General features: G+C 46.2%; 2 protein-coding genes and 1 pseudogene across 7 annotated transcripts; 2 read left to right on the forward strand and 1 right to left on the reverse strand.

Annotated features, from left to right (window-relative positions):
- The first annotated feature begins 56 nt into the window (after positions 1-56).
- Cbr1l2 (carbonyl reductase 1 like 2) lies at positions 57-17,393 on the forward strand. Of its 6 annotated transcripts, none has more exons than NM_001432615.1 (3): positions 57-462; positions 947-1,054; positions 17,246-17,393. In NM_001432615.1, the coding sequence occupies exons 1-3, from the start codon at positions 174-176 to the stop codon at positions 17,329-17,331; spliced, it is 483 nt and encodes a 160-aa protein (NP_001419544.1). In that variant the 5' UTR covers positions 57-173; the 3' UTR covers positions 17,332-17,393.
- Positions 2,777-27,348, reverse strand: LOC148002543 (uncharacterized). The gene is made up of 5 exons (XM_087577270.1): positions 27,183-27,348; positions 22,211-22,309; positions 17,229-17,327; positions 6,618-6,716; positions 2,777-3,602 (listed from the first exon to the last, which is right to left on the reverse strand). The coding sequence occupies exons 1-5, from the start codon at positions 27,331-27,333 to the stop codon at positions 3,556-3,558; spliced, it is 495 nt and encodes a 164-aa protein (XP_087433396.1). The 5' UTR covers positions 27,334-27,348; the 3' UTR covers positions 2,777-3,555.
- On the forward strand, positions 11,290-12,260 carry LOC148002544 (pseudouridylate synthase TRUB2, mitochondrial pseudogene; annotated as a pseudogene).

Consider the following 27,348-nt stretch of genomic DNA (forward strand, 5'->3'; position numbering starts at 1 on the left):
CCCGCCGAGCCACGCCCATGGGGGAGGGGCTTGGACTGGGCGTGCATGCTGGTTCCATTCCAAATCCTGGCCCCCTGGAAAACCGGACTAGAAAAGCTGTCCCGCTGCCTCCCAGCTGCAGAGTTTACCCCAGGTTCTTTGGTCTCCGACGGCCTTTCTACGCACACGCAGCCATGTCTTCCGACAGACCCGTGGCACTGGTGACTGGTGCTAACAAAGGAATCGGATTCGCGATCGTACGTGATCTCTGTCGTAAATTCTTGGGGGACGTGGTCCTCACGGCGCGGGACGAGTCACGGGGCCACGAGGCGGTGAAGCAGCTGCAGACCGAGGGCCTGAGCCCACGCTTCCACCAGCTGGACATCGACAACCCGCAGAGCATCCGCGCGCTGCGTGACTTTCTGCTTCAGGAGTACGGAGGACTGAACGTGCTGGTCAACAATGCGGGCATCGCCTTCAAAGGTAAGCCACAGGGTGTGGTGACTTGCCCAAAGCCTGGGACCAGAGTGGACTGTGCCTCTCTGGGGAGCATTACTAGGATCAGAAGTACTATGATGTAGGACTCTGAAACAGATCCCCTAGGAGAAACGCTGCAGGGTAGCGGCTGCAGGCCTCCAGGAAAGCAGAGCCTTAATGGTCGCCATCATTTCCAGGTTCCCCTCAAGCGGTTGTTGAGTAATTGGGCTTAGCAATACTTAAGTGGAATTATATCTAGTAAATAAACAAGAGATTGAGGGGAGAGACAGGGGGAAAAGTGTTACATTACGATCCTGATACACAACCTTCACTCAGCCTCCCCCAGTGGTGGTGTGTTTCAAAAACAATAGAACATTGTCAGATACACAATGGGGCAGTGCTGCAACTAAACACAGAAGTACTTGGAAGTGGATTTCTAATGCTCTGGAACTGTCCGCCCAGCTAACTCTGTTCTCTTTCCCTCTGAAAGTTGTTGACCCCACCCCCTTCCACATTCAAGCAGAGGTGACAATGAAAACCAACTTTTTTGGTACCCAAGATGTCTGCAAGGAGCTACTCCCTATAATAAAACCCCAAGGTGAGTCTGGCCCAGCTCCTCTCCCTCTCTGCACCTGCCTCTCTGCCACTTGGAGGTGTGGCTCTGCTCCTTGGGGTCTGATCTTTTGTAGCCATTGTCGCTATCTTTGCATACCCAGCTCTTCTTTAACCTTTCAGTATGATTCCAAGGTCCCTTGGTTCCACCTCCTCACCCCTGAGGGGGTTTTAGGATTCCAATTATCTCAATACACTTCACATACATACTGACATCACACTGCTCACAATAGCCTGTCCCCACAAGTCCCCAGGTTGGACCCAAGTGCCTCCCTCAGCTCAGTCTCACAGCAGGTCTCAGCTGTCAAGCTGCACTCCTGCAAACCCTGAGGGGGCCTCCTTTCTGCAGCAGCCTTTTTTCCTGGGCTTCTACACCTCTTACAGAACCCTTCCCCTCCTAAAAATCTTTTAGGAAATAGATCAGGTCTTTAGCTTGGTTCACAGGACTCTGTAATCTGACCTTCCTTCCTCTGGGCTCATGTTAGCGCCCCATCAACAAGCTTCACCTTTCTGCAAAACAAGCTATCACATGACTTTCGTCGTGAAGTGCTGTAACACCCCCAAATCTCTGGATAGCATATGAACCACTGCTCATTAAATACACACCAGTAAAGACAAGTGAGCTGCTTTGGAAATGTGAGTCTCTGGTACAGAGTTGACTAAGTGTAGCTCTCTCAAGACTCCTCTCTCCAGAATGCCCTCTGGACCAGACCTCATGGTCATCTGGCTTCGCTACCCACCCAAACCTTGACGGCGAGACAGCAGATTCTGTGCTATTTGAGTCCTTTTCTGTGCATCCCTGTCTCAACTGAAATCTTGGGGATCTAATGTCTCACCGTTTGTAAAGTGTTGCTCCCGTGTCCACATCTCTACATGATGATGTGTTTTCAGGCAGAGTGGTGAATGTATCAAGCGGCATGAGTCTCAGGGCCCTGAAAAGCTGCAGCCCGGAGCTGCAGCAGAAGTTTCGAAGTGAGACCATCACTGAGGAAGAGCTGGTGGGGCTCATGAACAAGTTTATAGAGGATGCAAAGAAAGGAGTCCATGCGAAAGAAGGCTGGCCCAATAGTGCATATGGGGTCACCAAGATAGGGGTGACAGTCCTGTCCAGAATCTATGCCAGGAAACTCAATGAGGAGAGGAGAGAGGACAAGATCCTCCTGAATGCCTGCTGCCCTGGGTGGGTCAGAACCGACATGACAGGACCAGAAGCCACCAAAAGCCCAGAAGAAGGAGCAGAGACCCCCGTGTACTTGGCCCTTTTGCCTCCAGGTGCAGAGGGGCCTCACGGGCAGTTTGTTCAAGATAAAAAAGTTGAACCATGGTGAATCCAACTCTCACCCCCACCCCTTCTATCCTGACTTGGTGAAAGCCAAGGGACATTTATAATATACCATCACTTCTGGAAAAATAAACATAACTAAGTCTTTAAGCACACAACAGGTGTTTGCAAATGTTTTTTAAGTTGTCCTTTAATGTGTGCATATGAGTGTCTTTAGAGTATGTGTCTGGAAGGGTACCACACCCATAGAGTGCTCTTAGGCGCCAAGAGAGGCAGAGATTTCCAGGAACTGAAGTTAAAGATGGTCGTAAGCCTGGCGATGGGTGTTGGAAACGGAGCCCCGTCCTCTACAAGAGCAGCCAGTGCTCTTCCCTGCTGACCCATGCCTTCTGTCCTCATTTCTACAGATACCTTCCAGGCAAAACTGGGTTTACCCAGGCATTTAATTGGAGTAAAACTCAGGCCAGGGGAATGTACAGTGTGACTCCAGTCAGTTATCATCAAAGGAGCCAAGTCAGATTGACCTTGCAGTCTGTGCCAACAGCTCAGGGGTGTCCTTGATAGACACTGTGGGGAAAGCCTGAGTCATGACATTGGGAACACAAAACAAAGCTCTCAAAAGGGTAAGGGATCCTTTGTCCTGGGGGCATACAAGGGACCTCGGCCTGGGAAACATATTTAGGTGACCCCATTCCATGTTCCGACTTGGAAGCACTTTGATGAAGGTTTTAGAGTTTTATAGAACTAAGACATTCATAAATCAAGGCCACTTTGAAATGCATTGAGGGGCACAGCAGAGGCAGGTACAATGAGATGGAGCTGTCCTATATGCCCAAAATGCCACCTCATGACACTCTTAGATCCTGGGTTGGTGGAAGCTAGTGTTCCACAGATTCGGTAGCTTCTAAGAGGTTCTTATTCATTGTCACGAGGTGTTAGTTAACAAGGAATAACTGTTCTAGAAGCTAAACATTGTCCATTACAAAGTCATTAACCTCTGATCCTACAGATTTCCAGTCTCTCCACAGTAGCCTGTCCTTCGGTCTCCTCAGGCATATACCTCCTTCCAGGATTCTGGTTCACGGCCAGACACAGCTGCTTTTCAGGAATTCTCATTCACAGATTCCCTCTTGGCCAAGGGTCACATTCCATGCAGGCAGAGGCCACAGTGACGATGTTAAAAGTCTCATAGCTAGGACTCGTTCCTAGGATCTGATACTGAGGGGGACTGGGTAGTGGGCAGGACAGCAGTCTGCAGGAGAGGAATACTGATAAAGCCACATCTGACATGTTATATTTACACTCTATATCTAACATTACATTTATATGGGGCATAGGTTACTAAAATTAAATAACCAAGAATATAGATGTCTAAAATGAGCAAAGTTTATGGGACCCACCGCATATCCCTGTTTTCTTTTTAGTTGATGAATTTTACTCACTTTTTTAAAAGGTTAGAAATGGAACTGTCAACTCAGTTACTCTAATGTTGGCTCTTTTACTGCTGAAGCATTGATTAATTGATTTTTTTTAAATTCCAGCGAATTGAACTATAGAACCTTTTAGACAGTAATTAAAGCGAGAAATGTCAGTATTTGAAGTATAAAATGTCAAGAATGCAAGGATCCATTCATGTCTTTTGTGCAATTTCCATAGTAAGAATTAACCAAAATCTTTGGGTGTCTCTAGCCAGAGTAAATATTTTATTCACTGTTCTCTTGAGTAACAGAATTTATAGAACGAATGAACAGGTGTGTGTGTGTGTGTGTGTGTGTGTGTGTGTGTGTGTGTTCCCATGGCTATCTACGTATGAAAATTCCAAGAATCCAGAAGCTGATCTTGAGTAAATGCCGGAATCCCACGGAAGGAGGCTAAACATACCGGTAAGTTAGTGCACTTCCTAGTGAACCTGGAGGAAGCCAGCAACAGAGGAAGCCTCCCTCTTCCATGTCTCTCTGGAAGCCTCCAGCAGCAGAAGGCTTGGCTCAGGTTGGAGGTGTGTCTTCCCATCACAAGGACCTGGACTAGAAGTGGATCTTCCCACGTCAGAGAGTTCAAGTAAAACTCTCACGGGTGTGCCTAGCCATTGGGGGTTTGGTCGATTCCAGATGTAGTCAAGTTGACCACCAACAGTATCTGTCCCATAGAGTTAAAGTTGAATATAAAAACTTTGTTTTACCCAAATTATACTGGATAGTGAGATATACGAACATGTCTGTAAAGACAATGTAAAACACTTGAATCTTTCCAACATCTGTTTGAAGCAAATAGTCAAAAGAAAAGGGCATGGGCTGCGAAAGTGCATTCTGTACTCATTTGTCCCTTCATTAAAACCAACAGAGTATTTTTTTAATCATTTAGACTGCAGAGTCTCCCCCAGGATCTCTGCCCTGGAAGCAGAGACTTCTATCAGGGATGAGACCCAACCCTCAGCTAAGACACATCACACTGAGGAGCGGCCTGGGGAGATAGGCTTAGGACTGTAGTTAGGAGCTTAGAGTCTGAACAGCCCGTGATGACCCTCAGCATAGCAAAAATGTAACTTCTGTTGTACTAACTGCACTAACTACCTTCATGCACTTTAAAAACAGGCTGGCTGTGAATTCTAGGTGTCCTCCTGCCTCTGCCTCATGAGTGCTGGGCTTAAAGGAGTTTTCAATTATCATCTGGTGTTCCTAAAACTCCTTGGCTAGAGACTTGGCAGGGTCATAAGACAAGCAACATAAAAACGTAGAATCAAGCATTTGAGGAGGGAAGTCAGGAGACAAAACCAAATGAGAGTAGATTAAAACATTATAAAGACGAGGAAAACCAAAACGAACAAAACCAAACCCAAATGTCTTCAAAGTTTCAAAGCACAATGCACTGAAAACAGCTACCAGCCAGATTCCTCCTCAATGCCTTTAGAGATCCAAAAGCAAGCCAGCAAACAAAACAAACGCCTAGACCAAAGCTCTTTCAAAGCCAACATTCAAACCAGATACTAAATCCAAATGCTTCAAAAACAGACAGAAATGGTGTCTACTGAAGTAGGATCCTTCTTAGCAAGCTCATAATAAACCCAATGTGCTATATCGGAACCAAAGACGATGGGGAGCCCCAGACAGAAGAAACAACACCCAATGGCCCGGACTCAGTGCCTCCAAGCAGGCATCTGGCAGCCAGACTTGATTCCTCCATTCAAAACGGATCTTTCTTGGAGCCCCAGGTTGTGGTGCCATGATGGTCTACGTAAAAGACGCAGCTCTCATCTTCAAGAGAATAAGATAATTTATTCTGAAGCCATTCTGAGTGGCTGTGGTGCAAGAATACAGAATCAGGTTACCTCGATCCTGTGTTCCAACTCAGAAGCACTTCCAGGAAAGTGTTCTAGTCTTCCAGATCTAAGAACACCGTAAAGGAAGGCAACTTTACATCCACTGATGGGCACGGCAGAGGCAGGTACAAGATGGAGCTGTTCTGTAGGCCCAAGATGCTGCCTCATGATAATCTCAGATCAAGGGTTGATGGAAGCTAGTCGTCCGCTGAGTTAGATGCTTCTGAAAAGTTTTTATTCATTACTTCAGAGTTTGGCAAGGGGGAGCTGTTCCAGAAGTTAAACCAAGTTCAACATAAAGTCCTTAACCTCTGACCTTAGAGAATTCCAGTCTGTCCATAGCAGCCTGTCCTTCAGTCCCTTCAGGCACAGACCTCCTACAGGAGTCTGCTTCACAGCCAGACACAGCTGCTTGTCACGAACTTTGTTCACAATGAAAAGCTACACAAGGATTGAAAAGTGAGTGAGCTCACACAGGAAGCAAACACACAGTGTGTGTGTGTGTGACGGTTTTTCTTTTGTGTAATGTGTATGTGCTGTCATGTGCATGTACAGTGTTTATGTGTTTTGATGCTCATATACATGATATGTATGTGTGCTTTCATGCACACATACATGACAGCCTCAGGGGTCACCCCTCCGGTGCTGGACCCTGCTCTGATCCATTTCGGCTTCTCATTCTGTTTCAAAGATAGGTTAGTTGCTGGACTAGCTGGCCAACCAGATCCAGGGATCTGCGGTCTCTGCCTCCTTAGTGTGGTGGTTTAAGCCTATGCCATGGGTCCTGAGCTCTGACTCACGCTCCTAAGGCAAGCATTCGCTGGCTGACCTAACCCACTCCTCAGCCTGCAGGACGCCTTCTAGATTACTTTTATTCTTTCACTTTTAAACCTATTGAAATCTTTGCAACCATGGGAGAGGCTAGGGGGCAGCTACTAATTTTATATTTACCTTTTATCTGTTGAAAGCTTTCCAACCAGGGCAAAAGGCTTGGATCCTGCTCAGCTCTGAAGTGTCTGCCAGCATGCCTGAGACCCTGGGCTTGGGTTTCTAGAACAAAGAGGGGCAGGAAGAAATTCTCAGCTTTACCAACGTAATGCATGAGCTGAAACTGAATGAGTAAGCCTCACTGTGCGTCTTTCACACTATCAAGTCAGCGTGGTAAGATACACGTCGACATGTGGGTGTGCAAACCTCACCGGCTGTGTGGACATGCATAGTCTATGCTGTCATCCCACACAATGAAGAAAAGTGCAAGCTCACTTTCTTGCTCAAGGGAGCTTGCAATATCTGGAACCATCCATGACCCTTCCTCTCTCAGGAACCCTGAATATTACTCAAGGCCTCTGATATGATCTCCCTGTGGACCAGTGATTTCTGGGCTGGAGGAGGGATGATCACCCCTGAACAGAAAGCCAGGCCTTTCATAGTTCATTGCACAAGGCTTCTCTCCCAACAGGGATGTTCATTTCCTCTTAGTTATTTTGGTTTTTGTAAACAGACACCAGAACATCAAGATCAAACTCATGGCCATAGAGTTCCAAGTGATAGTCTGAAAATGTATACTCCGATCCAGAGATATTTTTCCTTCACACCTTAATAACAGCTAGCATTGCAAAGGTTTTAAAGAATGGATTCCAAGTGGATATCCTTGACTAACCATCTCATCTTGGAGTTTAATTATTCAATATTCCTAAAGGTCTGTTTCTTAGGCCGGAGGGTAAGGTACATAATGCTAAAATAAGAGTTTTGGAAAAGCGTAAAATTATGACTCATGCATAGAGGATTGAGCTTCTATTAAACACATGTACGATTATTTGTATGATAAGGGGTTCCAGACAGATGTGGAATAAAAGCACTATTAAAGAATAAACAGGGACAAAAACCAGTGTGTCCACGGTGTAGAGAATGTAGCTTAAATCCCTCATAAATAGGACAGCATTTACATGTCTGTCAGGCCCTACAACCCAAAAGCAGTTGCAAACAGAATGAATAGGGTCAAGGTGCAGTGCTATGATCTTCCTGGGAAACAGTCACCACCCTTGAATGAGCCTGATAAGGATCCACCATGCCCAATACAGACCAGGAGGAAGGAAACTCACACGGGGTTGGGGAAAGGTGGACGGGGATGGGTGTGTGGAGAATTACAGTCCCAGTTGGCCTGCTCGCCATTGCTAACTACTTCACAAAGTCACTTCCTCAGATTCCCTAAAGTAATTCCTCTAACTGAGGACTTCAACTTCCTTCTGAACTTCGTAGGCCTATGCATGCTACAACGGAATACAAGCAGGCATGCACACAGCACACCCACACACATGCGGACACACACATATACATGTGGGCATGCAGGGGACACATATATGACCAAATGTGTGCATGTACACAAACACACACACCACACACACCACACTGCACACACACACACACACACACACACACACACACACACACACACACACACCTCTTGAAATAAATCCTTAATAAGCAGGGAAAATGAAGTATTTTTTTAACTACATCATTTCACAGTAAATCCAGGGATGGCACTGGAGAAGTAATTACAAACTTACACAAACTGATACCTCTTAGGAGGAAGAGAGAACCATCTCAAATCAAGCACCAGTGATCTCCCAGCAATAGTAACAACAGAGGAGAAGGGAAGAGAAAGGACATTGCCATGTTTGGAAAAGAACCCAACACAACTACAGAAGAACACAGAGAGAACACCTATGAAACCAAGAGCCTATTCCTTCAGAAAACATAGGTGACCTGCAGCCAGTTTGTCAGGGAAATACAGCAAAGGCAGACATTCTCAATACCAACACTATAGAGACCGAAACTCTACAAGTCATGGAGGAACGAGGAAGGCATTGTGTGAGCAACTTCACCTCACAGGACAAGCAATTAAGGGAGAAACCCAAAACTTTGAACAACACTCAAGAAAACTAGAAGCATAAGGACTCTCCTCTAAAATGAACTGCTTCTTGCACTGAACCAAGGTGAGCAGAGAGTCACAGCTATTTAAAGAATAAGTGGGCGTGTGGTACCAGCCCCAAGCCATAAATGTACAGCACCATCTGTACTCCTAGGAGGCAGACTGTTCCAGCCGGAGGCCCAGATGCCTGCACACAGATGTAACATGTAGACCAGGACATGGGTACTGAACATGCAAAATTTCAACAAATGACTGTCTAAATGACCCCTGCCTGAGGTAAGCATCAGTTGACATGTCAACACAGATGTGGAAATTTCACAAGGTCCAACATCTGGATAAAGAGCTACAGGCATTCAATGGACAGAAACAGGCTTGTCTGCCTCAGGGACAAGGCCATGATGGGATACCCAACCCAAAGTCATCAGCCCTAAACATATGTGCACGTGCACAACACCAGTGAGAGGTCAGTAGTCTGTGAATGTATGTTACTTGTGTGGTGTGTGTGTGTGTGTGTGTGTGTGTGTGTGTGTGTGTGTGTGTGTGTAAAATGATAATTATAGAAGGAGAGATGATAAACCTGAGAAAGAATGGGGCAGCAGGAGGAATAGGGAGCAGTTGGGGCAGAAATGGTATAAACACGGTACTCATATGTGAAATTCTCATAATAATAAATATTAAAATGAAGACAGCCACACACAGATGCCCGCCTTCCTCACCTCACCATTGACTTGATTTTACAGGATGACACAAGCAGAGGCAGGTGGACAAACTCCTTTGGAAAAGCCTGCATCACAGTGACACTGAAGTTGTCCTTGGGACACACCCTTGGCTTAATCCTCAGAATGGGTGGAGGAGTCTAATTGCACCCAGACTCCTGGAAACATCTTTGGGAGGTCCCATCCAGTAGGGATTGGATTAGTGGACACACGATCCATGGGAGAACCCCATACATAACTTATCAACTGAACTTGGGCAAACACGATTACCCACCACAGTCCAGAAAACTCTTTCACACAGGTGAAACTTGGTAAACACACTTTCCCCGCAGAAGAATGCTGAGAATCACGCCAAGAAATGTGTCCTGTCCACGGACTGTAGTTTGACTTCGATGAAGACTATTTGATTCTGCAGATCCCAGTGTTGAGGTCGCTCCCCACTCCCAATGCTTTTGGGTGATGTGAGCCATTAGCTACCCAAGGGGAACATATCTGGAACTCTCCTCAGAAGGCTGAGAGGACCTGCCCAGTCCGATGACAGCGCTAAGGGTGGCCAGCAGAGGGCGCAGGGACAGGAAGAAAAACTTCCAGGGGCAGCAGACATTTCACCAATAGGAATCCTAGGGCGCTGCATCTGGCCCTTCCCTCCTCTGTGCAGAAGTTGCCTCAATATCTTCTGGATTTGTTATGCCTAAGTCTCTTTTTTTCCCCATTTATTTGCACTTGATTTTGATCTTAGCAGTACTTTTTTAACTTTAGTGTATTTTTTAAATGTTTTATTTGTCATTTCTCTTCAGTGTTGGTGAATGTTCTTCAGATGGACTTTTCCAGTTTCTTTCTTTTAAGAAAATGTTTAATTACACGTGCTTTATTTTGTTTGCATGTGTGTGCACGTGCACGTGGGTCCCATGTTGAAATCTGAGGTCTACCTGCGAGAGTTTGTTTTTCTCCTTCCACCATGTGGGTCCCAGGAATCGAACTCAGCTCTTCAGACTTGGCAGCAAGCTCTTGCACCTGCTGAGCCTTCTCGTCGGCCCTCTTCTCTCTTTCACTTCCTGTGTTTCCTCCTCTCCCAGTCTTCTCCGTTCATTAGTATTGTGTATTTTACTAATTGGTTTAGAAACAAGACCACCCTCGTGTTTCTACTTCTTGTTTTCTGTACGTTTGTCCTTGAGCTGTTTTGCTCCTGGACACCCTTCCCTGGTTTCTTTTCCTTATACTCTTTCTAACCTCTAGCTCTTTCTCCATGGTACTCCTGTCCCTCCTTGTTTTCCCTTCTTTGTTTTTTCTCTTTTCTCTCCCTTCTCCCTCCTCCATGCCTCTTTTTCCTTTATTATCTTCACACTCACCCTAAATAGTTCTGAGTTCCTTTCTGCTTATGTGTATGTGGAAATACCACATTTGTGTGAGGGAGAGGGCAGACCAGAAGCGAGCACTGAGTTCTCTGGGTCTGGAGCTTCAGGCGGTTGTGTGCCTTCCAAAATGAGTGCTGGGAACCGAGCCCAGGTCCTCTGGACCACCAGGAAGTGCTCGGTGCTGAGCTTCCCTGCCTGTTCCACTGACTTTTAACCTCATGGCATATTTCAGGGCTGGTTTTCCAGTCTCAGGTAACAGCCACTAGCGCCATGTTAGCAGGCAGAGTTCACGCCTTGCTGTGTATCTGGTATGCTCGGCTGAAGTGGACGTCCAGAAGCAGAAGAAAGACTGTAGAGACGGAAGACTAGGTGACAAGGTCAGCGGAGCTTTGTCCCCCAACACCAGTGAGGAATAGTGATTAAAATACCACACCCTAGACCTCTCTGGAATGCAAGCAAAACCTCAAACCTCTCTATTCAAAAAGGAGCTGGGGTGGACACTGAAATCATACAGAATCTGGTCAGTGAAATTACACCGTAAGATTTCCCAAATCTAGATACATTTCCAAACAGAAGAGTCATCGAGAACCCAGTAGACACCATCAGAGAAGAATCTCTCGCTGGACGATGCAGTACTGCAGAGTTCCAGCCATGGGTTCTTCTGACCCAGGTCGACTGCAGGGGCTCTTCGCTGTCTATAAACCTTCGGGGTTGAAATGGCTGCATGTGTGTCAGACCGTAGAGTTGCAACTGCTTAACGGTCTCAGTGCACAGCAGCCTTCTGCACCCGAACAGCGTGTTCGCTTCTCACTAGGCCCCGTGGAAGGCAGTGAAGAGAAGAGGTTGACTCTCACAGCCACCAGTGTGCCCTCCCTCACCACCCACAGACTTGTATGTGTTCCAGCGTTCAGAAACCTGAAGATCGGTGTGGGGCATCGCTTGGATGTCCAGGTTTCTGGTGTGCTTGTTCTCGCAGTGGGACATGGACGCAGTCTCCTCACTGACATGCATGATGCTCACCTCACCAAGGATTACACGGTTCAAGGCCTCCTGGGCAAAGCTACAGACAACTTCTGTGAAGATGGGCAGTTGATAGAGAAGACCACAGAGTGGCTGGACCAGATCCTGGGTATGATCCAAGGCTCGCACCAAAAAGCCCTAGTGATGTACTCCAACCTGAACCTGAAGTCCCAGGATGCCTACGAGAGGGCTGTGTAAGGCATGATCCGGCCCATGAACGAGTCCCCAATGCTCATCGCTGGCAACCGATTCCTGCACTTTGCACCTCCCGACTTTTTTTGAGGGTGCAGTGTATGCATGACAGAGAGCAGCAGCTGAGGAGGCTGGTGCATGAAATCGGCCTGGAGCTGAAGACCACCCCTGTCCGGTGCACTCGGGATGGATTCTTCAGGCAGGACAATGCCCTTCTGAGAACCCAGTGGGACCTGCACAGCATCCAGGATGCTGTTCAGGCGGCAGCCCCCTGGGTAGCCAGAGAACTGAGAAAGAACTTGAGCCTAACGTCGGGCCAACAACAGCAGCTCCCCAGTGCCAGGCAGCCTTGGACTCAAGGGCCCAAGCTCCACTTTGAAAGTGGGAGCCATGCAGGGTGGTAAGACCAGGAAGGCGCTTGGATGTAGGGGCAAACAGGCTTTCACAAGGCAGAACTGGTCACCCTGCAGGGAGTGAGATCAAGGTGGGCCCTGAGCTGTCATCTCAGCAAAACAAAAGTACAGGAGGGAGCCTTCTTCCTGTCACATACAAACTAACCGCAGAGGTGAGTGGGTAAGCTATCATCCCAGCTAGTTGGGAGGCCCAGGTTAGAATCTCGACAGTTCAAGGCCAGTCTAGGGTGACTTAGTGAAACCTTGACTTAAAAAGAAAAAAAGAATCCAGTCAGGCTTGATGTCTAAGCCCTCCAGAGAGAGAAAGAAACTAGGGAGTTTACGGCCAGCCTGGGCTACTTCCAGAGTTCAGCTTTTCACAGAGATGGGAAATGATACCTCGACTTTCCTTGTCCATCGTTGATTTATTTAGATTCACACGACTGATGATCTGAATCTGTTTTCACACGGGGAGAAAGTCTTTTCACTCTTTCAAGGTGGTGCCTCACGTCTGTGATCTCAGTACTACTCAGCTGAGGCAGGAGGACAGCTCAGAGTTTGAGGCCAGCCTGAACTAGTCTTCTGGAGTACTTTGTAGAGTGTGTCAGCATTTAATCCTGCCAGTCACGGTGTAAACCTGTAATTTGCCTGGGTGGTGGAAACAGGAGGATCAGGAGTTCAAGGTCATCTTGGGCTGCATAAGTTTGAGGCTACACAAAACCTTGTCTCTAAGACAATATAAAACGCCCAGAATTATTTTTAAAAGGTTGTATTCTTAATGTGTGTGTTTGCACGTGTGTTGTACGTATGCACCCTGTGCATCATGGGGGCTAGAAAAGGATGTAAAAGCCCTATGGCTGGGCTTAAAAGGCAGTTGTGAGCCACCATGGAGATGCTGAGCATAGACACTGGTCCTCTGGAAGAGCAACCTTAACCTCTGACCCATTTCTCCAGATTTTAATTGCCTGTGCTTTGATGCAGCAGCAGCGACGACCAGAACCCTGGCTGTGAGCAGTTACAGGCTGGTAAGAGTTTGTCTACAGTGTGAAAACTCACAGGAAAGCAGGATTTTGTTTTCTGCATGGTGCTGGTGGAAGGAGTAGTTTTGAGAAGACACAACAGGTTTATAAAATACACAGTGTTTTCATTCTTTGAAAAAAAAAAAGAAAAGAAAAGAATCTTTCCATGGCATACTACACAAGCACTAACTGTAGTTGAGACACTGCTGTGGAAGAAGCTTAAAAGGGTTCAAGGAGAAAGCAAAGTAATCTCCAGCAGGAGAGCATGGGAAAGAACAGACTTCCTGAGACACATAGCTGGAAGGATAAAGAACACATCATGTCCAGCACAGGAAGCTCCTGAAACTAATGAGGGGAAAGATAAAGATGAAGAGCAAACAATGATCCACCCCACAGACAAAAGTCTAGGAGCTGGGGAGCATCACTCAGCAACAGCCCTAATGTAACTGCGTTAGCTCATCTGTAAAGGATGCAGGCCGAATGATAGGTTAGAAAAACGAAACAAGCAAAACCCACAAGGCATAAGTATGCATTGACTCCAAGAAGCACACATCACCGGTAAAGACACAGCAGGGAGTCAAAGGATCCACCAGGCAGACAACAGGGCGACATAGATATCTTTTCATCAAATAACCTAGACTTCAGCCCAAACGAGTCAGAGGAGATCAAGAGCACTACGTATTAATCAAGGAAGCTCTTCAAGATGAAATAATGTTTGCAAACATTTGTGCATGAAATGTTGAGTCCCTAAATCTAATGAAACAAAACTGGTGAGTACACAGGGACAGAGGGGTCCTGATCCCATCACAGCAGATAAGGTTAATGTCCACCCTCACCTCTACCTAGGACATCTGAACTAAAAATCAACCAAGAGACCTCAGAGCACAGATCATGTGTGAGAATATGCCATCCAGAGACAGAAGCCCTACCCCTAGCAAGGAGCTGATGACCAGGGATAGCTGCTGAGGGAGAGGATTCGAGGATCTTTAGAGGTGTCGAGACACCTGTCCAGAGACAGACAGACAGGCAGACACACAAAGACACAGACACAGACACAGACAGACACACACACACACGGGGTTGGGAGGGGGGGAGGCAAGGAATGACCTCAAGCACAGAAGACACAGCAAGGCTGGTCTAGGCTCTTCTCCCAGCATCCTGTGGGCTAACAAGGCAGCACCAAAATTCCCAAGATGCCATGCCATGGAGAGTCTGGTGTGACAAGACAGGCTTAGATTCTGTGTCTCCTTCATTGCATACCCTAAGGGTGTTTCAGAACCAGGTGACAAATGAATTTTTCTCTGCTCTCCAAAGGAGTCCTACCCACTAACCTATCCTGCAAATACACTCCCTGTGCAAGCCCTACCAGAAAGGCTAGGAAGTGGCTGCTGGCCATCTCCCGAGGGAGGATTCTTCAACCATCATCCAAACTCTTTTTTCCACACACTCTCTATAATATATCCGTCAGTAAGTATGTATTAAATACAAACTGTGTGTCAGGCCCTGTTCTGCACACTGGTATTGCAAAGAGGAATGAGACTCAGGTCTCCTCAGGGATGTCAGAATCCCAAGGAAGGAGGCTAAACATACCGGTAACTTCCTAGTGAAGCTGGAGGAAGCCAGCAACAGAGGAAGCCTCCCTCTTCCATGTCTCTCTGGAGGCCTCCAGCAGCAGAAGGCTTGGCTCAGGTTGGAGGTGTGTCTTCCCATCACAAGGACCTGGACTAGAAGTGGATCTTCCCACGTCAGAGAGTTCAAGTAAAACTCTCACGGGTGTGCCTAGCCATTGGGGGTTTGGTCGATTCCAGATGTAGTCAAGTTGACCACCAACAGTAGCTGTCCCATAGAGTTAAAGTTGAATTTAAAAACTTTGTTTTACCCAAATTATACTGGATAGTGAGATATACGAACATGTCTGTAAAGACAATGTAAAACACTTGAATCTTTCCAACATCTGTTTGAAGCAAATAGTCAAAAGAAAAGGGCATGGGCTGCGAAAGTGCATTCTGTACTCATTTGTCCCTTCATTAAAACCAACAGAGTATTTTTTTAATCATTTAGACTGCAGAGTCTCCCCCAGGATCTCTGCCCTGGAAGCAGAGACTTCTATCAGGGATGAGACCCAACCCTCAGCTAAGACACATCACACTGAGGAGCGGCCTGGGGAGATAGGCTTAGGACTGTAGTTAGGAGCTTAGAGTCTGAACAGCCCGTGATGACCCTCAGCATAGCAAAAATGTAACTTCTGTTGTACTAACTGCACTAACTACCTTCATGCACTTTAAAAACAGGCTGGCTGTGAATTCTAGGTGTCCTCCTGCCTCTGCCTCATGAGTGCTGGGCTTAAAGGAGTTTTCAGTTATCATCCGGTGTTCCTAAAACTCCTTGGCTAGAGACTTGGCAGGGTCATAAGACAAGCAACATAAAAACGTAGAATCAAGCATTTGAGGAGGGAAGTCAGGAGACAAAACCAAATGAGAGTAGATTAAAACATTATAAAGACGAGGAAAACCAAAACGAACAAAACCAAACCCAAATGTCTTCAAAGTTTCAAAGCACAATGCACTGAAAACAGCTACCAGCCAGATTCCTCCTCAATGCCTTTAGAGATCCAAAAGCAAGCCAGCAAACAAAACAAACGCCTAGACCAAAGCTCTTTCAAAGCCAACATTCAAACCAGATACTAAATCCAAATGCTTCAAAAACAGACAGAAATGGTGTCTACTGAAGTAGGATCCTTCTTAGCAAGCTCATAATAAACCCAATGTGCTATATCGGAACCAAAGACGATGGGGAGCCCCAGACAGAAGAAACAACACCCAATGGCCCGGACTCAGTGCCTCCAAGCAGGCATCTGGCAGCCAGACTTGATTCCTCCATTCAAAACGGATCTTTCTTGGAGCCCCAGGTTGTGGTGCCATGATGGTCTACGTAAAAGACGCAGCTCTCATCTTCAAGAGAATAAGATAATTTATTCTGAAGCCATTCTGAGTGGCTGTGGTGCAAGAATACAGAATCAGGTTACCTCGATCCTGTGTTCCAACTCAGAAGCACTTCCAGGAAAGTGTTCTAGTCTTCCAGATCTAAGAACACCGTAAAGGAAGGCAACTTTACATCCACTGATGGGCACGGCAGAGGCAGGTACAAGATGGAGCTGTTCTGTAGGCCCAAGATGCTGCCTCATGATAATCTCAGATCAAGGGTTGATGGAAGCTAGTCGTCCGCTGAGTTAGATGCTTCTGAAAAGTTTTTATTCATTACTTCAGAGTTTGGCAAGGGGGAGCTGTTCCAGAAGTTAAACCAAGTTCAACATAAAGTCCTTAACCTCTGACCTTAGAGAATTCCAGTCTGTCCATAGCAGCCTGTCCTTCAGTCCCTTCAGGCACAGACCTCCTACAGGAGTCTGCTTCACAGCCAGACACAGCTGCTTGTCACGAATTTTTGTTCACAATGAAAAGCCACACAAGGATTGAAAAGTGAGTGAGCTCACACAGGAAGCAAACACACAGTGTGTGTGTGTGTGACGGTTTTTCTTTTGTGTAATGTGTATGTGCTGTCATGTGCATGTACAGTGTATATGTGTTTTGATGCTCATATGCATGACAGCCTCAGGGGTCACCCCTCCGGTGCTGGACCCTGCTCTGATCCATTTCGGCTTCTCATTCTGTTTCAAAGATAGGTTAGTTGCTGGACTAGCTGGCCAACCAGATCCAGGGATCTGCGGTCTCTGCCTCCTTAGTGTGGGGGTTAAAGCCTATGCCATGGGTCCTGGGCTCTGACTCACGCTCCTAAGGCAAGCAGTTCGCTGGCTGACCTAACCCACTCCTCAGCCTGCAGGACGCCTTCTAGATTACTTTTATTCTTTCACTTTTAAACCTATTGAAATCTTTGCAACCATGGGAGAGGCTAGGAGGCAGCTACTAATTTTATATTTACCTTTTATCTGTTGAAAGCTTTCCAACCAGGGCGAAAGGCTTGGATCCTGCTCAGCTCTGACGTGTCTGCCAGCATGCCGGAGGCCCCGGGCTTGGGTTTCTAGAACAAAGAGGGGCAGGAAGAAATTCTCAGCTTTACCAACGTAATACATGAGCTGAAACTGAATGAGTAAGCCTCACTGTGTGTCTTTCACACTGACTATCAAGTCAGCGTGGTAAGATACACGTCGATATGTGGGTGTGCAAACCTCACCGGCTGTGTGGACATGCATAGTCTATGCTGTCATCCCACACAATGAAGAAAAGTGCAAGCTCACTTTCTATCTCAAGGGAGCTTGCAATATCTGGAACCATCCATGACCCTTCCTCTCTCAGGAACCCTGAATATTACTCAAGGCCTCTGATATGATCTCCCTGTGGACCAGTGATTTCTGGGCTGGAGGAGGGATGATCACCCCTGAACAGAAGGCCAGGCCTTTCATAGTTCATTGCACAAGGCTTCTCTCCCAACAGGGATGTTCATTTCCTCTTAGTTATTTTGGTTTTTGTAAACAGACACCAGAACATCAAGATCAAACTCATGGCCATAGAGTTCCAAGTGATAGTCTGAAAATGTATACTCCGATCCAGAGATATTTTTCCTTCACACCTTAATAACAGCTAGCATTGCAAAGGTTTTAAAGAATGGATTCCAAGTGGATATCCTTGACTAACCATCTCATCTTGGAGTTTAATTATTCAATATTCCTAAAGGTCTGTTTCTTAGGCCGGAGGGTAAGGTACATAATGCTAAAATAAGAGTTTTGGAAAAGCGTAAAATTATGACTCATGCATAGAGGATTGAGCTTCTATTAAACACATGTACGATTATTTGTATGATAAGGGGTTCCAGACAGATGTGGAATAAAAGCACTATTAAAGAATAAACAGGGACAAAAACCAGTGTGTCCACGGTGTAGAGAATGTAGCTTAAATCCCTCATAAATAGGACAGCATTTACATGTCTGTCAGGCCCTACAACCCAAAAGCAGTTGCAAACAGAATGAATAGGGTCAAGGTGCAGTGCTATGATCTTCCTGGGAAACAGTCACCACCCTTGAATGAGCCTGATAAGGATCCACCATGCCCAATACAGACCAGGAGGAAGGAAACTCACACGGGGTTGGGGAAAGGTGGACGGGGATGGGTGTGTGGAGAATTACAGTCCCAGTTGGCCTGCTCGCCATTGCTAACTACTTCACAAAGTCACTTCCTCAGATTCCCTAAAGTAATTCCTCTAACTGAGGACTTCAACTTCCTTCTGAACTTCGTAGGCCTATGCATGCTACAACGGAATACAAGCAGGCATGCACACAGCACACCCACACACATGCGGACACACACATATACATGTGGGCATGCAGGGGACACATATATGACCAAATGTGTGCATGTACACAAACACACACACCACACACACCACACTGCACACACACACACACACACACACACACACACACACACACACACACACACACACACCTCTTGAAATAAATCCTTAATAAGCAGGGAAAATGAAGTATTTTTTTAACTACATCATTTCACAGTAAATCCAGGGATGGCACTGGAGAAGTAATTACAAACTTACACAAACTGATACCTCTTAGGAGGAAGAGAGAACCATCTCAAATCAAGCACCAGTGATCTCCCAGCAATAGTAACAACAGAGGAGAAGGGAAGAGAAAGGACATTGCCATGTTTGGAAAAGAACCCAACACAACTACAGAAGAACACAGAGAGAACACCTATGAAACCAAGAGCCTATTCCTTCAGAAAACATAGGTGACCTGCAGCCAGTTTGTCAGGGAAATACAGCAAAGGCAGACATTCTCAATACCAACACTATAGAGACCGAAACTCTACAAGTCATGGAGGAACGAGGAAGGCATTGTGTGAGCAACTTCACCTCACAGGACAAGCAATTAAGGGAGAAACCCAAAACTTTGAACAACACTCAAGAAAACTAGAAGCATAAGGACTCTCCTCTAAAATGAACTGCTTCTTGCACTGAACCAAGGTGAGCAGAGTGTCACAGCTATTTAAAGAATAAGTGGGCGTGTGGTACCAGCCCCAAGCCATAAATGTACAGCACCATCTGTACTCCTAGGAGGCAGACTGTTCCAGCCGGAGGCCCAGATGCCTGCACACAGATGTAACATGTAGACCAGGACATGGGTACTGAACATGCAAAATTTCAACAAATGATTGTCTAAATGACCCCTGCCTGAGGTAAGCATCAGTTGACATGTCAACACAGATGTGGAAATTTCACAAGGTCCAACATCTGGATAAAGAGCTACAGGCGTTCAGTGGACAGAAACAGGCTTGTCTGCCTCAGGGACAAGGCCATGATGGGATACCCAACCCAAAGTCATCGGCCCTAAACATATGTGCACGTGCACAACACCAGTGAGAGGTCAGTAGTCTGTGCATGTATGTTACTTGTGTCTGGTGTGTGTGTGTGTGTGTGTGTGTGTGTGTGTGTGTGTGTGTGTGTGTTCCCATGGCTATCTACGTATGAAAATTCCAAGAATCCAGAAGCTGATCTTGAGTAAATGCCGGAATCCCAAGGAAGGAGGCTAAACATACCGGTAAGTTAGTGCACTTCCTAGTGAACCTGGAGGAAGCCAGCAACAGAGGAAGCCTCCCTCTTCCATGTCTCTCTGGAAGCCTCCAGCAGCAGAAGGCTTGGCTCAGGTTGGAGGTGTGTCTTCCCATCACAAGGACCTGGACTAGAAGTGGATCTTCCCACGTCAGAGAGTTCAAGTAAAACTCTCACGGGTGTGCCTAGCCATTGGGGGTTTGGTCGATTCCAGATGTAGTCAAGTTGACCACCAACAGTAGCTGTCCCATAGAGTTAAAGTTGAATATAAAAACTTTGTTTTACCCAAATTATACTGGATAGTGAGATATACGAACATGTCTGTAAAGACAATGTAAAACACTTGAATCTTTCCAACATCTGTTTGAAGCAAATAGTCAAAAGAAAAGGGCATGGGCTGCGAAAGTGCATTCTGTACTCATTTGTCCCTTCATTAAAACCAACAGAGTATTTTTTTAATCATTTAGACTGCAGAGTCTCCCCCAGGATCTCTGCCCTGGAAGCAGAGACTTCTATCAGGGATGAGACCCAACCCTCAGCTAAGACACATCACACTGAGGAGCGGCCTGGGGAGATAGGCTTGGGACTGTAGTTAGGAGCTTAGAGTCTGAACAGCCCGTGATGACCCTCAGCATAGCAAAAATGTAACTTCTGTTGTACTAACTGCACTAACTACCTTCATGCACTTTAAAAACAGGCTGGCTGTGAATTCTAGGTGTCCTCCTGCCTCTGCCTCATGAGTGCTGGGCTTAAAGGAGTTTTCAGTTATCATCCGGTGTTCCTAAAACTCCTTGGCTAGAGACTTGGCAGGGTCATAAGACAAGCAACATAAAAACGTAGAATCAAGCATTTGAGGAGGGAAGTCAGGAGACAAAACCAAATGAGAGTAGATTAAAACATTATAAAGACGAGGAAAACCAAAACGAACAAAACCAAACCCAAATGTCTTCAAAGTTTCAAAGCACAATGCACTGAAAACAGCTACCAGCCAGATTCCTCCTCAATGCCTTTAGAGATCCAAAAGCAAGCCAGCAAACAAAACAAACGCCTAGACCAAAGCTCTTTCAAAGCCAACATTCAAACCAGATACTAAATCCAAATGCTTCAAAAACAGACAGAAATGGTGTCTACTGAAGTAGGATCCTTCTTAGCAAGCTCATAATAAACCCAATGTGCTATATCGGAACCAAAGACGATGGGGAGCCCCAGACAGAAGAAACAACACCCAATGGCCCGGACTCAGTGCCTCCAAGCAGGCATCTGGCAGCCAGACTTGATTCCTCCATTCAAAACGGATCTTTCTTGGAGCCCCAGGTTGTGGTGCCATGATGGTCTACGTAAAAGACGCAGCTCTCATCTTCAAGAGAATAAGATAATTTATTCTGAAGCCATTCTGAGTGGCTGTGGTGCAAGAATACAGAATCAGGTTACCTCGATCCTGTGTTCCAACTCAGAAGCACTTCCAGGAAAGTGTTCTAGTCTTCCAGATCTAAGAACACCGTAAAGGAAGGCAACTTTACATCCACTGATGGGCACGGCAGAGGCAGGTACAAGATGGAGCTGTTCTGTAGGCCCAAGATGCTGCCTCATGATAATCTCAGATCAAGGGTTGATGGAAGCTAGTCGTCCGCTGAGTTAGATGCTTCTGAAAAGTTTTTATTCATTACTTCAGAGTTTGGCAAGGGGGAGCTGTTCCAGAAGTTAAACCAAGTTCAACATAAAGTCCTTAACCTCTGACCTTAGAGAATTCCAGTCTGTCCATAGCAGCCTGTCCTTCAGTCCCTTCAGGCACAGACCTCCTACAGGAGTCTGCTTCACAGCCAGACACAGCTGCTTGTCACGAATTTTTGTTCACAATGAAAAGCCACACAAGGATTGAAAAGTGAGTGAGCTCACACAGGAAGCAAACACACAGTGTGTGTGTGTGTGACGGTTTTTCTTTTGTGTAATGTGTATGTGCTGTCATGTGCATGTACAGTGTATATGTGTTTTGATGCTCATATGCATGACAGCCTCAGGGGTCACCCCTCCGGTGCTGGACCCTGCTCTGATCCATTTCGGCTTCTCATTCTGTTTCAAAGATAGGTTAGTTGCTGGACTAGCTGGCCAACCAGATCCAGGGATCTGCGGTCTCTGCCTCCTTAGTGTGGGGGTTAAAGCCTATGCCATGGGTCCTGGGCTCTGACTCACGCTCCTAAGGCAAGCAGTTCGCTGGCTGACCTAACCCACTCCTCAGCCTGCAGGACGCCTTCTAGATTACTTTTATTCTTTCACTTTTAAACCTATTGAAATCTTTGCAACCATGGGAGAGGCTAGGAGGCAGCTACTAATTTTATATTTACCTTTTATCTGTTGAAAGCTTTCCAACCAGGGCGAAAGGCTTGGATCCTGCTCAGCTCTGACGTGTCTGCCAGCATGCCGGAGGCCCCGGGCTTGGGTTTCTAGAACAAAGAGGGGCAGGAAGAAATTCTCAGCTTTACCAACGTAATACATGAGCTGAAACTGAATGAGTAAGCCTCACTGTGTGTCTTTCACACTGACTATCAAGTCAGCGTGGTAAGATACACGTCGATATGTGGGTGTGCAAACCTCACCGGCTGTGTGGACATGCATAGTCTATGCTGTCATCCCACACAATGAAGAAAAGTGCAAGCTCACTTTCTATCTCAAGGGAGCTTGCAATATCTGGAACCATCCATGACCCTTCCTCTCTCAGGAACCCTGAATATTACTCAAGGCCTCTGATATGATCTCCCTGTGGACCAGTGATTTCTGGGCTGGAGGAGGGATGATCACCCCTGAACAGAAGGCCAGGCCTTTCATAGTTCATTGCACAAGGCTTCTCTCCCAACAGGGATGTTCATTTCCTCTTAGTTATTTTGGTTTTTGTAAACAGACACCAGAACATCAAGATCAAACTCATGGCCATAGAGTTCCAAGTGATAGTCTGAAAATGTATACTCCGATCCAGAGATATTTTTCCTTCACACCTTAATAACAGCTAGCATTGCAAAGGTTTTAAAGAATGGATTCCAAGTGGATATCCTTGACTAACCATCTCATCTTGGAGTTTAATTATTCAATATTCCTAAAGGTCTGTTTCTTAGGCCGGAGGGTAAGGTACATAATGCTAAAATAAGAGTTTTGGAAAAGCGTAAAATTATGACTCATGCATAGAGGATTGAGCTTCTATTAAACACATGTACGATTATTTGTATGATAAGGGGTTCCAGACAGATGTGGAATAAAAGCACTATTAAAGAATAAACAGGGACAAAAACCAGTGTGTCCACGGTGTAGAGAATGTAGCTTAAATCCCTCATAAATAGGACAGCATTTACATGTCTGTCAGGCCCTACAACCCAAAAGCAGTTGCAAACAGAATGAATAGGGTCAAGGTGCAGTGCTATGATCTTCCTGGGAAACAGTCACCACCCTTGAATGAGCCTGATAAGGATCCACCATGCCCAATACAGACCAGGAGGAAGGAAACTCACACGGGGTTGGGGAAAGGTGGACGGGGATGGGTGTGTGGAGAATTACAGTCCCAGTTGGCCTGCTCGCCATTGCTAACTACTTCACAAAGTCACTTCCTCAGATTCCCTAAAGTAATTCCTCTAACTGAGGACTTCAACTTCCTTCTGAACTTCGTAGGCCTATGCATGCTACAACGGAATACAAGCAGGCATGCACACAGCACACCCACACACATGCGGACACACACATATACATGTGGGCATGCAGGGGACACATATATGACCAAATGTGTGCATGTACACAAACACACACACCACACACACCACACTGCACACACACACACACACACACACACACACACACACACACACACACACACCTCTTGAAATAAATCCTTAATAAGCAGGGAAAATGAAGTATTTTTTTAACTACATCATTTCACAGTAAATCCAGGGATGGCACTGGAGAAGTAATTACAAACTTACACAAACTGATACCTCTTAGGAGGAAGAGAGAACCATCTCAAATCAAGCACCAGTGATCTCCCAGCAATAGTAACAACAGAGGAGAAGGGAAGAGAAAGGACATTGCCATGTTTGGAAAAGAACCCAACACAACTACAGAAGAACACAGAGAGAACACCTATGAAACCAAGAGCCTATTCCTTCAGAAAACATAGGTGACCTGCAGCCAGTTTGTCAGGGAAATACAGCAAAGGCAGACATTCTCAATACCAACACTATAGAGACCGAAACTCTACAAGTCATGGAGGAACGAGGAAGGCATTGTGTGAGCAACTTCACCTCACAGGACAAGCAATTAAGGGAGAAACCCAAAACTTTGAACAACACTCAAGAAAACTAGAAGCATAAGGACTCTCCTCTAAAATGAACTGCTTCTTGCACTGAACCAAGGTGAGCAGAGTGTCACAGCTATTTAAAGAATAAGTGGGCGTGTGGTACCAGCCCCAAGCCATAAATGTACAGCACCATCTGTACTCCTAGGAGGCAGACTGTTCCAGCCGGAGGCCCAGATGCCTGCACACAGATGTAACATGTAGACCAGGACATGGGTACTGAACATGCAAAATTTCAACAAATGATTGTCTAAATGACCCCTGCCTGAGGTAAGCATCAGTTGACATGTCAACACAGATGTGGAAATTTCACAAGGTCCAACATCTGGATAAAGAGCTACAGGCGTTCAGTGGACAGAAACAGGCTTGTCTGCCTCAGGGACAAGGCCATGATGGGATACCCAACCCAAAGTCATCGGCCCTAAACATATGTGCACGTGCACAACACCAGTGAGAGGTCAGTAGTCTGTGCATGTATGTTACTTGTGTCTGGTGTGTGTGTGTGTGTGTGTGTGTGTGTGTGTGTGTGTGTGTGTTCCCATGGCTATCTACGTATGAAAATTCCAAGAATCCAGAAGCTGATCTTGAGTAAATGCCGGAATCCCAAGGAAGGAGGCTAAACATACCGGTAAGTTAGTGCACTTCCTAGTGAACCTGGAGGAAGCCAGCAACAGAGGAAGCCTCCCTCTTCCATGTCTCTCTGGAAGCCTCCAGCAGCAGAAGGCTTGGCTCAGGTTGGAGGTGTGTCTTCCCATCACAAGGACCTGGACTAGAAGTGGATCTTCCCACGTCAGAGAGTTCAAGTAAAACTCTCACGGGTGTGCCTAGCCATTGGGGGTTTGGTCGATTCCAGATGTAGTCAAGTTGACCACCAACAGTAGCTGTCCCATAGAGTTAAAGTTGAATATAAAAACTTTGTTTTACCCAAATTATACTGGATAGTGAGATATACGAACATGTCTGTAAAGACAATGTAAAACACTTGAATCTTTCCAACATCTGTTTGAAGCAAATAGTCAAAAGAAAAGGGCATGGGCTGCGAAAGTGCATTCTGTACTCATTTGTCCCTTCATTAAAACCAACAGAGTATTTTTTTAATCATTTAGACTGCAGAGTCTCCCCCAGGATCTCTGCCCTGGAAGCAGAGACTTCTATCAGGGATGAGACCCAACCCTCAGCTAAGACACATCACACTGAGGAGCGGCCTGGGGAGATAGGCTTGGGACTGTAGTTAGGAGCTTAGAGTCTGAACAGCCCGTGATGACCCTCAGCATAGCAAAAATGTAACTTCTGTTGTACTAACTGCACTAACTACCTTCATGCACTTTAAAAACAGGCTGGCTGTGAATTCTAGGTGTCCTCCTGCCTCTGCCTCATGAGTGCTGGGCTTAAAGGAGTTTTCAGTTATCATCCGGTGTTCCTAAAACTCCTTGGCTAGAGACTTGGCAGGGTCATAAGACAAGCAACATAAAAACGTAGAATCAAGCATTTGAGGAGGGAAGTCAGGAGACAAAACCAAATGAGAGTAGATTAAAACATTATAAAGACGAGGAAAACCAAAACGAACAAAACCAAACCCAAATGTCTTCAAAGTTTCAAAGCACAATGCACTGAAAACAGCTACCAGCCAGATTCCTCCTCAATGCCTTTAGAGATCCAAAAGCAAGCCAGCAAACAAAACAAACGCCTAGACCAAAGCTCTTTCAAAGCCAACATTCAAACCAGATACTAAATCCAAATGCTTCAAAAACAGACAGAAATGGTGTCTACTGAAGTAGGATCCTTCTTAGCAAGCTCATAATAAACCCAATGTGCTATATCGGAACCAAAGACGATGGGGAGCCCCAGACAGAAGAAACAACACCCAATGGCCCGGACTCAGTGCCTCCAAGCAGGCATCTGGCAGCCAGACTTGATTCCTCCATTCAAAACGGATCTTTCTTGGAGCCCCAGGTTGTGGTGCCATGATGGTCTACGTAAAAGACGCAGCTCTCATCTCCAAGAGAATAAGATAATTTATTCTGAAGCCATTCTGAGTGGCTGTGGTGCAAGAATACAGAATCAGGTTACCTCGATCCTGTGTTCCAACTCAGAAGCACTTCCAGGAAAGTGTTCTAGTCTTCCAGATCTAAGAACACCGTAAAGGAAGGCAACTTTACATCCACTGATGGGCACGGCAGAGGCAGGTACAAGATGGAGCTGTTCTGTAGGCCCAAGATGCTGCCTCATGATAATCTCAGATCAAGGGTTGATGGAAGCTAGTCGTCCGCTGAGTTAGATGCTTCTGAAAAGTTTTTATTCATTACTTCAGAGTTTGGCAAGGGGGAGCTGTTCCAGAAGTTAAACCAAGTTCAACATAAAGTCCTTAACCTCTGACCTTAGAGAATTCCAGTCTGTCCATAGCAGCCTGTCCTTCAGTCCCTTCAGGCACAGACCTCCTACAGGAGTCTGCTTCACAGCCAGACACAGCTGCTTGTCACGAATTTTTGTTCACAATGAAAAGCCACACAAGGATTGAAAAGTGAGTGAGCTCACACAGGAAGCAAACACACAGTGTGTGTGTGTGTGACGGTTTTTCTTTTGTGTAATGTGTATGTGCTGTCATGTGCATGTACAGTGTATATGTGTTTTGATGCTCATATGCATGACAGCCTCAGGGGTCACCCCTCCGGTGCTGGACCCTGCTCTGATCCATTTCGGCTTCTCATTCTGTTTCAAAGATAGGTTAGTTGCTGGACTAGCTGGCCAACCAGATCCAGGGATCTGCGGTCTCTGCCTCCTTAGTGTGGGGGTTAAAGCCTATGCCATGGGTCCTGGGCTCTGACTCACGCTCCTAAGGCAAGCAGTTCGCTGGCTGACCTAACCCACTCCTCAGCCTGCAGGACGCCTTCTAGATTACTTTTATTCTTTCACTTTTAAACCTATTGAAATCTTTGCAACCATGGGAGAGGCTAGGAGGCAGCTACTAATTTTATATTTACCTTTTATCTGTTGAAAGCTTTCCAACCAGGGCGAAAGGCTTGGATCCTGCTCAGCTCTGACGTGTCTGCCAGCATGCCGGAGGCCCCGGGCTTGGGTTTCTAGAACAAAGAGGGGCAGGAAGAAATTCTCAGCTTTACCAACGTAATACATGAGCTGAAACTGAAT

Source organism: Rattus norvegicus, chromosome 11 (genome assembly GCF_021556685.1).
Source record: "Rattus norvegicus strain SHRSP/BbbUtx chromosome 11, alternate assembly SHRSP_T2T, whole genome shotgun sequence".
NCBI classification, from domain to species: Eukaryota; Metazoa; Chordata; class Mammalia; order Rodentia; family Muridae; genus Rattus; species Rattus norvegicus.